This window comes from Hakea prostrata, chromosome 1 (genome assembly GCF_041222555.1).
Source record: "Hakea prostrata isolate BN-2017 chromosome 1, UWA_Hpros_2, whole genome shotgun sequence".
Classification (NCBI taxonomy): Eukaryota; Viridiplantae; Streptophyta; class Magnoliopsida; order Proteales; family Proteaceae; genus Hakea; species Hakea prostrata.
In genome coordinates, this window is record NC_142600.1 from 11,282,143 (window position 1) to 11,297,198 (window position 15,056).

At 36.4% G+C, this 15,056-nt stretch overlaps 1 protein-coding gene across 1 annotated transcript; it reads right to left on the minus strand.

The window, feature by feature from the left end:
- On the minus strand, positions 1-13,170 carry LOC149027465 (O-fucosyltransferase family protein). The gene is made up of 11 exons (XM_089162730.1): positions 12,801-13,170; positions 5,772-5,850; positions 5,466-5,533; positions 4,962-5,050; positions 4,675-4,852; positions 4,317-4,445; positions 4,034-4,170; positions 2,616-2,829; positions 2,325-2,509; positions 1,468-1,563; positions 1-1,325 (listed from the first exon to the last, which is right to left on the minus strand). Exons 1-11 carry the CDS (start codon positions 12,996-12,998, stop codon positions 1,196-1,198), a joined length of 1,503 nt encoding a protein of 500 aa, XP_089018856.1. The 5' UTR covers positions 12,999-13,170; the 3' UTR covers positions 1-1,195.
- Between the last annotated feature and the right edge of the window lie 1,886 nt (positions 13,171-15,056).

The following is a 15,056-nucleotide window of genomic DNA, read 5'->3' on the forward strand; positions in this document are numbered from 1 at the left end:
ACTCCCTTTCCATCCTTCAAATTACCCGTAATAGTTTTGTGTCTGCTTGTTTTCATGATCATGGACTTTGTTAAATACAACTTTAGCATAGGATCATCCGTTCGATGTTGTGTTCTTTAAAGAGCCTAGTTTGGGACCATAAGGTTGCGTTCGTTTGCTTGAATAAAGGTGGGGTAGGAAAAAAATTTCATTAAATTTTTAAAGTGTGGTTTAATTTAAGAAAATTTATTAGTAAGGTTGTATACTAACTTTTTCACCACATGCATTTTCAAAATATGTGAAATTTTGTGAAAAAATGTAAAAAATTAAAAAGTGAGACCGACATTTAACATTTAACATTTTTTTTCATAAAACTCATTTTATTTCTTTCTCCCTCACCCCATTACACATATGGTTCATATTTTATTTTTATTTTTTTCACCCCACCTTTGCAAACAAACGCAACCTAAAGAAATCATAGGTATTCAAGAATTGTTCCATTGCCAAGTCATTTCCTGAATTGAACGTATGCCAAATGGCCATTCTATTCGATCTTTCCATGTTCCCACCCCAACAAGCTCAGAGAAGATTTATCAAGGAAAAATGGACAGGTAAGAAAAAAGGAGAAAGGACAAGGACTAATAAGCACGAAAGGAGAAACAATGCGGGTCAACTTATTCACGTATTTATTTTAATTTTTTATGTATTTCATTCTGTTTTTGGGAAAAGTACGTATTTCATTAGACAATACATTTATGGGTGGGATAAGATCATACGAAAACAAGTTCATGCCTTCCAAGTCCTAGTACAACTAACGAATTTATCGGTCATAAATCTGATGTTTCTAGTCTCCTCTAGTGTTTAAAATGAAGATAGAGATGATTACAGCAAAATAATGCAAAACTTGTTACTGCAAAGCTTGGATGAAAGTCATGAAACCCTTTTAAGGTTTTTTTTTTTATTTATTTTTTTAATTTTTTAATTTTTTTAATTTTTTAATTTGACTATAGCACGATGAAATATGACGAACATCATAGATCAGAGAACCAAGGATTTTATATCATCAAGATGAGCCTTGTCAATCTCGAACTTCAATGGCCTTATCTTCAGTTGATTCGCGATTCAAGCATCTGCAGGGTTGGACAACCCTGCAATGTGCTCATAGAATCAGAGGTCCTCAGGAGATGCCAAAAGTGCTGGCATATGGGAATATCATCTAAGAATGTGTCTTGGAACTACATATGCACTCTGGATATGGATTTGCATAGAAAGACTCCTCAGTTCTGAGACGACCTCTACCTTTCATCCCTGGCAATGAACCTTCCCTTTCCCTTGGAGCTCCTTGTCTGTGAAGTATCATGTACACGAATAGTTAGTTATATAGCTAAAATGATGCTGTCTATGGTCCTCCAGATTAACTATATAGTTCATATTTTGTTTACATGTGCAGCATTTATTTCTTTCTTTCGAAAGAAATAAAAGTCAGACCTGTTTCTGTGCATCTGCATTATAATAGATGATAACAATGATCCTTCTTTCCTTTCTCCTCTTTCAATCTTACTAAAAATTTCGACAAGTCCTTTCCTGCAGATAGAGTTGACAAACAGATACGAAGGAAATATCAAAATCAGGACATCTGATTTCAAAAACATAAAGAGAAAAACCCCAGTCACCACAGAACATGCAAATATCCCATCCATACAAGTAGAAGTCCCATGACCACCATCAATAACCAGGGCCTTTCAATTCTAGTTTTCAAATAATGCTACTCCATGAACTGGTAACTGTCTACAAATAGCTGACTTCTCAGCATGCACTTCAGAAGGGGGAGGAGAAGGAAACAAATTCTTAAATAAAAAAAATGTAGTTTAAACAAGAGAGAGAATCCTAGCACTTTCAAGAGATCCTAGGCTGAAAGCCATTCATCGATAGTTTAGTGAGCCTCTACTAATCAGAGAGTTTTGATCATGCCACTAGGCATTTGATTAGGATATTGCACAATGATCCAAACACTGTGTCGCATCTCTTTGATACGGATACAGTTACAATCAAAGCGATCTCCTCTGGTCCCTACTGGTACGTCAGGATCCGATTGAGAGAGAACAAATTTGGTCCCTCAGAGTTCCTATGTATTCAATCACATCAAGGAATTGCAAGATTTTGATTTCATTTTAATATAAGACATTCATTGAGAAGACAAGAACCTAGATCTCCATGTAACATGTGACTCCATGGATCCCTCACGCTAATAGTGGTGATAGGTATCTTTTACTTGATATGTTGTTTTTTCCCTTGCCCGTCCTATGAAGTCCATAGTTAACAAGAGTATAAAATTTGGGAAGTACCTATCAGGGGTGATTGTCTTCCGATGACCCAAAAATCTCCGATGCCCCTCGACTGATCTTGCCATATTACCTGAATAAGTTGGAACAAAGACATCACTCTCCACAGAGATGATGTAATCCAGAGCTGCTGTTTGCGATGCATGTTTCATGAATAATTTCAACTCATCTGGTGTTGCCACCATCTCCTGCACCAATCAATTGTGCAGCTGATTAATGCACAAGATTAGTGGGTTAGTGCATCAACTAATATTGCTAGTTCAATTTATCCAAATTCCTCAATGATTAACTGACCTTGAAAATGAGGTTTGGAAAGTAAGATCTAAGTTCTGAGATGTGAGTACTGCCACCATATATTTCCCCAGCAGCAATATAAATCAAAGTTGATGGAGGATAACCGAGAGCTTGAAGAAATATGCCAACCTCCTTGGGGGTTAGCGGACAGAAGCCTCCTTGTCTCTGCTCTGTTGAATTTATCTTCTTAATCTTCCAGTGGTTCATCTTTTCCCTACAACAAATAAGAAAAAGCATCCATTTGATGTACTGCATTCAAAAACGGATCTAGGAGAAAAAGTTTAAAGAACCACTATAACTGCCTTGAGGTACTCAAGCACATATCCATGGTAGCTTGGGTCCAGTAGGAGCCCCCTTTTCTATGATCTGGATACTTAATCATCAAAACCAAATTAATTAAGCTTAATATCAACTCTATATCGCAGAAATATCCATATATCACTAGCTACGTTGCATGGTGTAGAGTGTTGGGTTGTTTAAAAAACACTATATAGATAAACTCAGTGTAATGCAAATGAGGATGTTGAGATAGATGAGTGGCAAAAACTAGGAAGGATATACTAATGAATGACCATATTAGTGCTGGTCTGAAGTAGCTTCAACAAATAATAAAGCTAAAAGAAAGTAATTTGAAGTGGCATGACCATATTAAGCAGAGGCCTTTGAATGCCCCCGTATGGAGGAGTGATGTAATCCATCATCGAAGGCATTATGGCCTCTTTAAAGCTCTGATTGAAAGGTCAGGACCATGTAGCAGACCCTATTTAGTTAGGATAAGCCAGTGTAATTGTTAGTTGTTTATCGATATATCACATTCTACTAGATGATAAGAAAGATTGACAGACTGAATGTTACATGTCACTGTGTTATAGTTTCACAAAAATCTCTAATGAGGATGACATATAAAATCCAGCCACCAAGGAATTCAAGCAACACCTAGGCGATGAAGTTGTATGCCTATGTTAGAAGGCAGGAAAGCGAAAGGGGAGGGGGAGACGGCAGAGACAAGGAAAAGGTTCTAGCAAGGGCAGCATCTTTGAGATTTTCAGATGCTCATTATGATGATCATGAAAGAAGCCAAAATTTTCAACATGAGTGTCAAATTCCCCCCCCCCCCCGCGGGAAAACAAAAAACAAAAAACAAAAATCAATCCCTAAAAAATCATTTTAAAGAAATTAGTGGGGGCAAATAATCAGGACCCACTCAACAAATATAACAGGGAATGCTAGTTTCTAGCAGACCCTACCTAGACCTAACTAACAAGTGATAAGGATCCAAACCAGGCATAAGTATTAGTTTATTACCCATGTAATGCTAACCGCTTCACATATTTTCAGAGGCACAGAAGTGGTCACTGAACATTCTTACAATTTGATATTGACATCAAGTTGCTGTTACATCAGAAAAACTTTTTTACCTCATTATCCGCAGCTCTTCAGCTTCTACATCAGTCAGGCCGTAGTTGCAGCCTGTAAAAGACAGCATGTCTTTCTCATATCTTAAATGAAGAGCAATATACCTCCCCCAGCGCGATCTTAACCGTTCCACCAGCTTCTGTTGTGTCACTGTCATGCATGCTCAGAACCTAATTTAACAAGGTAACCCATACGAGAAACGAGAAACGACTTAAATGCATCTACAAGCAATGGATGCCCCCACAAATACTAGGGTATAAAGGGAAATATAGGAGAAGCTGAGACCTTTCCTAAGTTTTCGATTGGAGCAGAGAAGCGTAGGGCATTATATAAAGCACGGCATCTCAACCTCTGGATATCGACAGGAAGGTTATTATTTGCAAGTCGGGAATCAGACTTTGCAACATGAATGACCTGCCACCAGAAAAAGCATTCTGAGGCTATACCTCCACACAAGACATTTAGCTTATTCAAAAAACAACAGCTGACATAATGGTAAAACCAGGCACTAGAAGCACTTTGTCCGGTAAAGAAATAAAGAATGATGCTTCAAGTCATACTAGCCATAAATTGGAAGCATAGCTAAATATATCTTAAAGTTCAGACAATGTGAAATAGATCAAGTATGATTAAACTGATTTACCTTATAGTCTTTCCATAACTGTGCCATCTCCTCATAGTACTTCAGACCTGACCAGGAAGTGAAGTGCTTTCGAGCCCTAGGAACATTTTCCAATTCCTCCGGAAGCTCCTTGATTATCCTCACATCCCCTCGTAAGACTTTGATAAAATGTTCTTCATTAAATATGTCTGAGAACACACTGCAAAGGCAAAAGGCCCATGTAGTGGCAGAGGGGAGAAAAAAAAGTAATACAGTAATCCCAAAATACAGAAATCCCAATGGTAGACAAAGGAAACAATTGAGAAAACCTTGAATCTCTCCAAAATGACCGCTTATCTAGTTGTGGAACAACTAATGTAGCATTCATCATGCGTGCCACAGCAACCATATCAGATATCTGTTTACAAAAGAATAAATAAATAAATAAGAGAACAAAATTTCAAGGAACATGACTATTGTTGTCTCATGGGTCCCTGGTTCTTCTTTCTTGCCAACTGGTAAGGTTGTAACCCCCCCCTTTCTTTTCTTGTCTTCCCCTTTGTACATTCTCTTCCCCCCCCCCTTTTGTGGCTTTGGTTAATGATTATTTCATTCATCCAAAAGAAATAATCAGAGAAAAAAAAATTTGTGCCAACATTCACAGAAAAGCTCTGGTTTAATCAAATTATCTACTACAAGAGATAACATTCAGGAACCACTTATTACATCTGTTTTCCTTAGCCGTCGTAATGTAGTTCTAGATCAGAAAGGATCCAACTAGAAGCCAATAACAAGGACCTCGGATGAAAAAAACATACTGAAAGTTCACTTACACCAGTGCGCATCTGATTCAGTCCTCCATTGCATCTCACAGTTAAATAGTGATCCCATCCTTGAGTTTCTGAAAGAGGCCAAAAAAATGTACATGTCAATCCCAAATAATAAACCTAATCCAAACACCATAAGAAAAACTATAAATCAAATATTCTTTTCCTTCATTGAGGGGGGAGGAGGTAAACACCAGAAAGTGAATGCCATTCAACCATCAAAGAGCCATGAGCACCATAGCACCTTTGAGCAGAAGCACAATACTACACTCCAAATGTAAACCGAAATGAGAAATCATAATAACACAAAACCTTTATACGAAGGCATAGGCTCAACACATGAGTGTAAACCATTGCTGAAAGGAGCACCCCATAGTTGATTATCAGATATCTGCAAAATAAAGCACAGAGCAGATTCATTTCTAGGTATAACATTCAAGCGAAAATTCATCCACCAAGTTGTAAAGCATAGTTCAGAAAACTCACCAAGATCTTAAAAAACTTGAGAGCCTCAACCTTTTCGAGACAAGATGGCATATTAGACACAAAAAATACTACTTGAACATTTCAAAAATCTTGGTGAAATCTTAAATATGTATTGAATTCAACCTCCTTAAAAGGCAGATTCATACCTACAGTATTGTAATGCTGGACTTGGGAGTTGAGATGTGGAAGACTCAGGCAGTAAGGTATCTATGACTTATGTATTACTCATTGTACACAAGTGGGTGTCTATGTAATATGCATTGTGAACATCTTGTTTGTGGTAAAAACATGAAGTCTTTAACTATTCGAAAAGTAATTATGTTTCCTTATATGTTTATAGGGTAATTATGTCTACAGCACCAAAACAAGGTGTAGAATAGGCAATTTTAACTTTAGGGCTTCATGTGAACTACTAACAAAGGATGCAAAATCAAAACACCAAATTAGGTCTTTTAGTTTCTACACAGATATTAAATAAGTTTAATAAGCCTAAAGTAAGCTTCCTGTAAAGTTCCACAATCAACTATGGTCATTTCCCCCAAATTTGTCAGGACCTCGAGAAACTTGATCCGGTAGAGATGGCTGTTTGAGATGAGTTTCTGAACTGTGATGTGAGGGAAGATAATGTGCAATCAAAACTATTAAATTGGAGAAGACATATATATATTCCATCTTTAATAACATTTTGAACCGAAGAGGCACAACATAAAAGAAATGGAAGGGAGGCAGAGGAATGAATAGGTCATAATTCATTATAACTAAAATCCAACCACCTGAAGATAACCCCACTTCTCTGCAAACCCCCACCCCCCAAAAAAATATTCTGATAACATATTGTAGAAACAATTTGTCCTTTGAACCAAAACCTACGCCAGGCTTTGTTTTGTATCTCAAATCATTTTACTGAAGTTCTGTGTTATTATGGGATCAGTTAATTAGTTTTTCCTTAACTTTCCCGATTATTATTCAATTTCCTTTTCTATTTTTTGAATTTATTAATTTAATTCCAAACCGTTACTAGTATATTTAGATGTGGAAAATGGAATGCATGGATAAAGAAAAAGGAGAGAGTCCTTTTTTTCAACTGGTACAGTCTGAGACGAATCAGCACAATATCTCAGAGAAGTTTCCTATTTTCTGCTCATACTCTAGATACTAAATGATGAAAACAAGAGAAAAGGGTCTGTTGGGGTAATTGTATTACAAATTCTACAAAACACAATAATGAAATCGCAATACAATTGAAAGATGAAGATCCTTAGCCAATCTGGAGGAGCTTGATGTTGCAATCGAACGAACCACCGATGAATGAGGTTGAGTCACACTTTGAGTGTTGTCTTTAAGGTAATTGAAACACCCTACTACCAAGGGTTCTTCACACCACCACCTCCAAGATAAAGCAACCTCCAACTAGAAGATGAGGTAGTTCTTCTAGTCCCTTCAAGGAGCCAAAAGCTAGAGCACAACACTTAGACAAACTCAAAGGAAGAAACTTTTAAAATAAGTAACAAAAATAATTCAAGTGTGAGAAGTGTCTATCTTGCACACCACATGCAAGGAAGAGGTTCGGTTTATATACGCCCAAACCACACCTTACACCCCTTGAGATTCTCAAGGCAATGAATTGGGTCATTGAATCATAATGACTCACCTCCTCACAAGGGAGAGAATCAATTCCCTACTAATGGAGAATCAATAGGCTTGTCCCTTCTCCACTAATGAGAATAAACCACCTTAACCTAACCTCCCCACTACTTGGAGAATTAACTCTCATATTCACCTCTTTTATATGAATTGGATTTAATCCATTCAATAACCTTAACCCCACTCATGGTAATGGCCATGAATGGTCATGAAGTTGAAATGAAAATAGAAGGTCAATGGTTAGAATTTGAGTAAATTACACCCTACAAGTAAGCCCACCTCATCACCATAATCAAGATCTTTAAGACCCATGACCAATGTCATGAAGAACCTCATAACCAAGGTCATGAAGGGCCTCCTTTACTAATGGGTGTCTCATTACCACCCTAACCTCATGGGTCCACACACTAACAAAACAATTAAAATAAAAGAAATGCAAAAACTAATTTTGAAACTTAATATAGATTTTAATAAAAACCTGACAGGTCCTATAAATTGAGAATAAATATTTAGGTCATTGTTAGTTATCACTTATCACTCTCATTAAGCTTGACGAGATGGGAATCAGTTTCCCAATCGAGCCCAGCATGATACCTTATTAAGTGGCTAAGGGCTCATCAAACTTAATTTATAAGAAGTAACAAACTTACTCATATAGACACTTTTTTATGCAAAGTGTACAAGAATGAACGGAAGTATGCATACAAAAGAGTCTATAATTTTGTAACAGACTAAAATGAACAATCTCACATTGAGGAAATGGATATCAGATTCTGAACATATAATTGGAGCGTAATATCCACACAAGGTCAAAGCAAGTAAGATTTGTGAGCATACTGCAGCCTTTAGCACATACGTGTTCCAAAAACTCATTCAGGTCACACTAATTTTTTTGGTGTCCTGCAGAATCCAGGAGAAAAGTTCGAATAATTAAGATTCATCCCTTTGGTGATTTAGTCCATGTTAGGGTTAGGGTTTAAGGACGAGGTTGCTTAAAGCATTACACCCTGAGTATCTAGATTGGAATACCCAGACCACTGCTTCTAGCTAGTATTTATAGAATAATACTGAGTTCTATTGGTAACTAAACTCTCCCATTAAGGCCCATAACACCGTTAGATTGTAACTAATCTGATGGCCCATATTAGAACACAAGTTGGGTATTACTCAAATACCTCAACAATAAGTTGGGTACAACTTGAGTACCTCAACATAAGTTGGGTATGACTCAAATACCTCAACAATCTCCTCCTATGTTCTACATATGGCTCTAGCATTAGTCCCAGAAATTTAATGTTCAAACTCAATACAGAATCATTCATAACTTTCCAAAATTAAATAATATCAAATTAAATTCAAATGAATACTTTAAACCATAATCATTAGTTTTAGAATAAATCTAAACAAAATAAAACCAAATTAAGGTTCTACATAAACTATTTAATTTGTATGGACAATTAATAGTTCCTTCTAGCCTTGAACGATTTTACTCATCAAGTAAATCATCATCGTCGAGCTCCAAGATTAAGATGCTCTCCTCCATTTTTGTCATTTCTTGTAAATTGTCAATGAATTTCATAAGAATATGAATCCAATCATTTAAACAATATATATATATATATATATATATATATATATATATATATATATATATATATATATATAAATTTATATGTATCTAGTTTTACTAAAAGAACTTAGTACATTTCCACATAATGGTTGAAAAAACATTTGCATTCTCATCAAGTTTCTATGCAAAAACAAGATCTAAATGGTTTATTTTACAAATAACCATTCTATGTTTCTATTTGGAATGTTATAATCATCTTGTCCAACATAGTTGTTGATTATATCATCAAAATTAGAATGACAAATCTTTTTATGGGAAAACATATCATCAGATGTGAAATGATATATAGATAACAATAACATCATTGAAACATATTAACAATTTCCATATTTCTTGTTTGGAACAATAAGGTAATCAAGCTTCATATAAAGGTTACTACATCATCAATGTGGAATGACTTCACAAAGCTTTATACTCCACAATCTTACCAAATTATCTAAAATATGTACATTGTCATGAATGCTAACAATGGCTAGATCATATTCGAAACAATTCAAAATAACATAGAATTTTGGATTAAGACCTACCTATATGGTATTTATCCCCATTTCCCCCACAATTTTGAATGTTCGATCTTTGTCAAATCCCTTTGTAAGGGCATCTGCCATGTTCTTCTTTGATCTTACATCAATCAAAGAGATCACTCCTTGTTCAATAAGATAATTCAGCACGGCTTGTCTTAGCCTAATTTGTCTCCTCTTACTATTATAGAGTGAGTTATTGGCTATCATTGTCGTTGCTTGATTATCATTGAACAAACTTAAAGAGGTTACCTTCAAGTTAACCAATGGAATATCCAGGATCAAATCTCTTATCCACTCTGCCTCATCCCCTGCTGAGGCTAGAGCATATAATTCTGATTCCATAGAGCTTAGAGCAATGCAAGTCTATCTCTTAGATTTCCACACAACAGTTGCTCCACCTAGTGTAAAAATATAACCACTAGTGGATTTGTTGTTTCCTATATCTAAGCACCATGATGCATCAGAATATCATTCCAAAATTGGAAGATGTCCAGTATAGCGAAGGTTATAGTCTGTAGTACCCTTAAGATATCTCATTAACCTTTCGAGGGTAATCCAGTGCTTTGTACTAGGATGACATGTGAAGCAACTCAGCATGCCTCAGCATGCCTACTGTATAGGCTACGTCTGGCCTAATGCAACTCATTGCATACATGAGACTACCAATCAGTTTAGAATATTCTGACTAATTCACAGCTTTACCATTATTCGGTACAAGCTTTTTGTTTTAATCATATGGTGTCTCTACCGGTTTGCATCCACTGTATCCCCATCTAAAAAGTAGTTTTTCGATATAACTGGATTGGCTAAAGGTAATTCCTTTCTCAGAAAAACTTACTTTTATACCAAGAATAGTGTCTATAACACCAAGATCCGTCATGTCAAATTCTTTAACTAAGGTCTCTTTGATGTCACTCACTACAAAATGATCAGAACCAAGAATCAGCATGTCGTCTACATACAAGCAAATAATTACAACCTTATTCGACATAGACTTATAGTAAAGGCATTTATCAGAGTTACTAGTTTGAAACCCAAAGCTCTTTACTGTTTTGTCAAATTTTTTATGCCATAATTTAGGTGCTTGTTTAAGACTATATAAAGATTTGTTTAGTTTACAAACTTTATGTTCGAGACCTTTCATGACATACCCTTCAGGTTGGTTCATGTAAATTTCTTCAGTTAGGTCTCCATTGAGAAAGGTTGTTTTTATATCCATTTGATGCACAACATAGTGCTCAATAGATGCCACAGCAAGAAGAATTCTGATCGTGGCTAGATGGCAGAACGATTAGTAGATATCAAAGTAATCCGCCCCACTGACTTGAGTATAGCCCTTAGCTACTAAACGTGCTTTATATCGAGCTACAAAACCATCAAGATTTAGTTTCTTCTTCAATACCCATTTACAATCTACACACTTGGAACCTTTAGGTAAATCAACTAAAGTTCATGTGTTATTTTGTTGTAAAGAGTGCATTTCATCATCAGTTGCCTCTCTCCATAGCAAAGAATCCCTAGATCTCATTGCTTCCTTATAAGTAGATGGATCATTCTCTAAATGGTAGGTTACATAGTCTTCACCAAGTAAGTGGCTCCCTCCATCTTTATTGATTTCTTTTTTGAAGAAATTTGTTTCGTTCTTAGGGTTTGAACGAATGACATTTTAGGCGGAAAATTAGATAATCTGTCTCTCTCGTTTTTTCAAAAATTAATTATTTAATGTTTCGATCACGTTACGTTATGTTTCCTATGAAAAACAAAGAAATCATCCTGGCTTTACTCATTTTTTAGAATTGGTAAGCCTCGTGATTACTTGAAAGGAAGTTTACTGACTCGTTTTTCAAGTATTGGCTTTACTCAATTTTTAATGGCTCTTTTTCGTGGAGTTACAAAGGTTTGAGAAATTGCTTTTTCAAAGCAAAACAAACATCTTGCCAAATAGTGTTTTGTCAGACATCACTATTCTTATCTGCTTTGGTCACAGAGTTTATTTGGATAAATTTGAATAACAAATAAGAGTTGAAAAGTAAACAGTGATGGGTTGATCAAAAGTGCTTTGACAATGATACATTTAGAGAATGATCCATCTACCTATAAGGAAACAATGAGATTTAGGGATTCTTTGCTATGAACAGACGCAACTGATGATGTAATGCTTTAAGATTGTTAGGGTTTAACCACAAGGTTGCTTAAAGCATTACACCCTGAGTATCTAAATTGAAATACCCAGACTGCAGCTTCCAGATAGTATTTATAGAATAATATTAAGTTCTATTGGTAATTGAACTCTCCCACTAAGGCCCATTACACCGTTAGATCATAACTAATCTGATGGCTCATATTAGAACATAAGTTGGGTATTACTCAAATACCTCAACAATAAGTTGGGTATAACTTGAGTACCTAACATAAGTTGGGTATGACTCAAATACCTGAACAATCCACTCCAGCCATATTCAAAAATCAGATGATTTATGAATATTAAAAAGTTGTTTACCAAGAAAAGAAGAAAAAAATAATATTAAAAAGTCAATAACATTGTAAGGCTTCCACCAGGACCTAAAAACCGTTCATTTTATGTTTCTGGTGATTTTGGAAGTGGTCTAATATAACCCAATGTATACCTACGGGTAGTTCACTCTCTTTGCTTGGATGATTAAGTTAGCATTCAAATTTGTACATCAGTGAACTGACGTTTACTTAAAATGCAGAGAGCCTAAGATAAATAGTATTCTAAAATTATACCAGACAAATTAAACAAGAGAGATGCTTATTAGATCGCAATATCGTACCGAATAAATACAGTAACTCGTCAAGTACAAAAATAGTCACCGAATTGTACGAAATGCTGATAATTGTAGCAATACAATGAGCTCAACATGAACGTAGAGAGCTAAAAATTCAAATCAGTAGTTCAGACGTCTTACAAATAAGAAAAGTGAGAAGCAAACCCAATTTCACGGTTAACAGACTGACGTTAGATACTAACAACAAAAATTTAACTAAAATGGTGCAGTAGGAAAAAAGTGCATGAATTTCGGTGGAAGAACACACCTTTCCAGATTCGGACTCCCTCAGCAAGAAAGGGTTCTGCACTTCATCGAGGATCTCTCTCCAGTAAAAGATGAATGTCGTGACGGAGAAAGCAACAAGAAGTAGTGTGTAGAGAGTTACAGAGGCAGGAGATGTTTTGAGACGAAGCTTAGATGTTGCAGAGCCTCTGAGATGGGATGATGATCTGAAATTTACCATTTCATCAGATCTATTTCACGGTCTCTGTATCTCGCCCACTTCTACTTTACTCTCTCTCTTTTTTTCCAATTTTTTTCCCCTTTTTCTTTTTTTGCCAGTCGCGGTTGCCTTGACTAATCCACAAGGTTGTGGTGGGTGAATCTACCAGCGAAAATATTTTGCATCCACAAAGTTTTGATACTGAAACCTTGATTAAGCAGACGCATTATGGGCCATCAGAAGGTTTTGCCCATGTCTTAATGAGCTTTCCTATAGACTCTCTAGTGACAAAGCCCATAACCTATTTATCCTATTCCAAATTACAGCTAGCGTCACAGTTTGTTTTGAACCAACCCGTCGGTCGTGGGTTCCACCGAGATTGGGCTTCATTCTCTTGAGCTAGTGGAGTGTGTTGGGCGCGGTGGCTCCTCTTGCGCTACCTAGCATTCATGATGGGCTTCTCGCCGTGTTTTTTTTCTTTTGGGGGGGGGGGGGGGAGGGGGTAAAGCTTCTCTCGCCTAGTTGCTACATGGGTAGGTGTAACAACGCACCAATTGACATAATTGTACCCTAGGTTCCAAATCTAGAGGAGGGATTTGCAAATGATTGTGTGCGAATTGAATTGCCTCCACCAAGTCTGACTCGAAGCTCGCGTGATCTAAACCCTCCATCAAGACGTGAAGCGTGCCATCTCTGATAGCAAGAATTTCCCTGATTAAGACTGAATGGAATTCCATTGTCTAGGAGCCTAGGATACCGCCTTAATGAGCTTTCCTATATACTCTCTAGTGACAAAGCCCATGACCTATTTACCCTTTTCCAAATTACATCTAGCGTCACAGTTTTTTTAACCAACCCGTCGGTGGTGGGTTCCACCAATATTGGGCTTCATTCTCTTGAGCTATTGGAGTGTGTGTTGGGAAGTAGATACTCTTTACAAGTTACAACTAGGCCCATGAAGAATCACTATTTTGCCAAAGCCAATAGGCTACTTTAGTCAAGATGGCCATGTTTTGCTTTGTTGAGTCTCTAAATCCTAGTCCACCCTTTCCTTTGATTTGCATAACTGGGCACATGATACCTAGTGGACTTTGGAATGATCCTCATCTTCACCCCAAAAGAAATTTGTTGAGCTTCTCCAAAAGCCACCATGGATAGTGAGTGAGATTTTAAAATGGGCTGCAGCATATTGTGGAAGAGAGAAGGCAATTGATCGTAGCAAGGTGTCCTTACCAGCATGTGATAGCAACTAAACCTTTTAGCTTTGTAATTTTCCTTGCACCTTGTCCTTTAAATATGAAAAAGCATGTACTTTTGATAAACCAATTTCTGCTGGGAAGGTAGCGGACTGACTATCAATTCCATAACATCCATCTCTTGAATTTGGTTTGAGCTTTGGGTTGAACACTAAACTCATTAAAATTGATAGTCAGTCCGCTACCTTTGCAATAAGTCTCAACGGTATCCTTCATGTTACAGGGAAGGTTCAACTTCATATTAAGAGGAAAAAAAGAAAAATAAGGTATCATATGCAAATAGAAAGTGGGAATGGGTGGAGTTCTATTTTTTTATTCTAATTTCTTTGACATGCCCAAAGTCCTCCTGCTGTTTGAGGAAGGAACTAGAAACTTAGAGAACATAAGATGAATAAACTCGATGACAAGGGGTCACCTTTTCTAATGCCCCTAGTAGGGTAATAGGCTAACTAATATTACCATTTATGAACAGGTTATAAGACACAAAAGGTACACTTTTCATAATGAAATGGGTAATTTTCATCTGGACCCCCTGAGGTTTGATCTATGTTATTTTGAGTCCAAATAAATGGACACTTTGCATTTGTCCTCCATGGGGTATCAAATAAGATTAATTAATGACACATTGTAATTTGTAAGACCAAAATACCCTCATACTTATTCTTCCTTTACCACGTTCTTATACTCCGATGATCAATTAGAAAAATGCCTTCAAGACCCTTCGGTCCAAACCCTAATCCAAACCTATATTCAATACTAAGGAGCATAACATTTTAGATTCAATACTTCAAAGATTCATGAATTGAGAGAGAGATTGATATCT

What these genes read in the sequence shown, in the direction of transcription:
- LOC149027465 (XM_089162730.1), bottom strand. Translation starts at nt 12,998, where the DNA reads ATGGTAAATTTCAGATCATCATCCCATCTCAGAGGCTCTGCAACATCT. An exon ending in GGGAGTCCGAATCTGGAAAG is followed by an intron (nt 5,851 to 12,800) that starts GTGTGTTCTTCC and finishes TTTATTTTGCAG; the next exon opens with ATATCTGATAATCAACTATG. An exon ending in AAGACAATCACCCCTGATAG is followed by an intron (nt 1,564 to 2,324) that starts GTACTTCCCAAA and finishes CTCTATCTGCAG; the next exon opens with GAAAGGACTTGTCGAAATTT.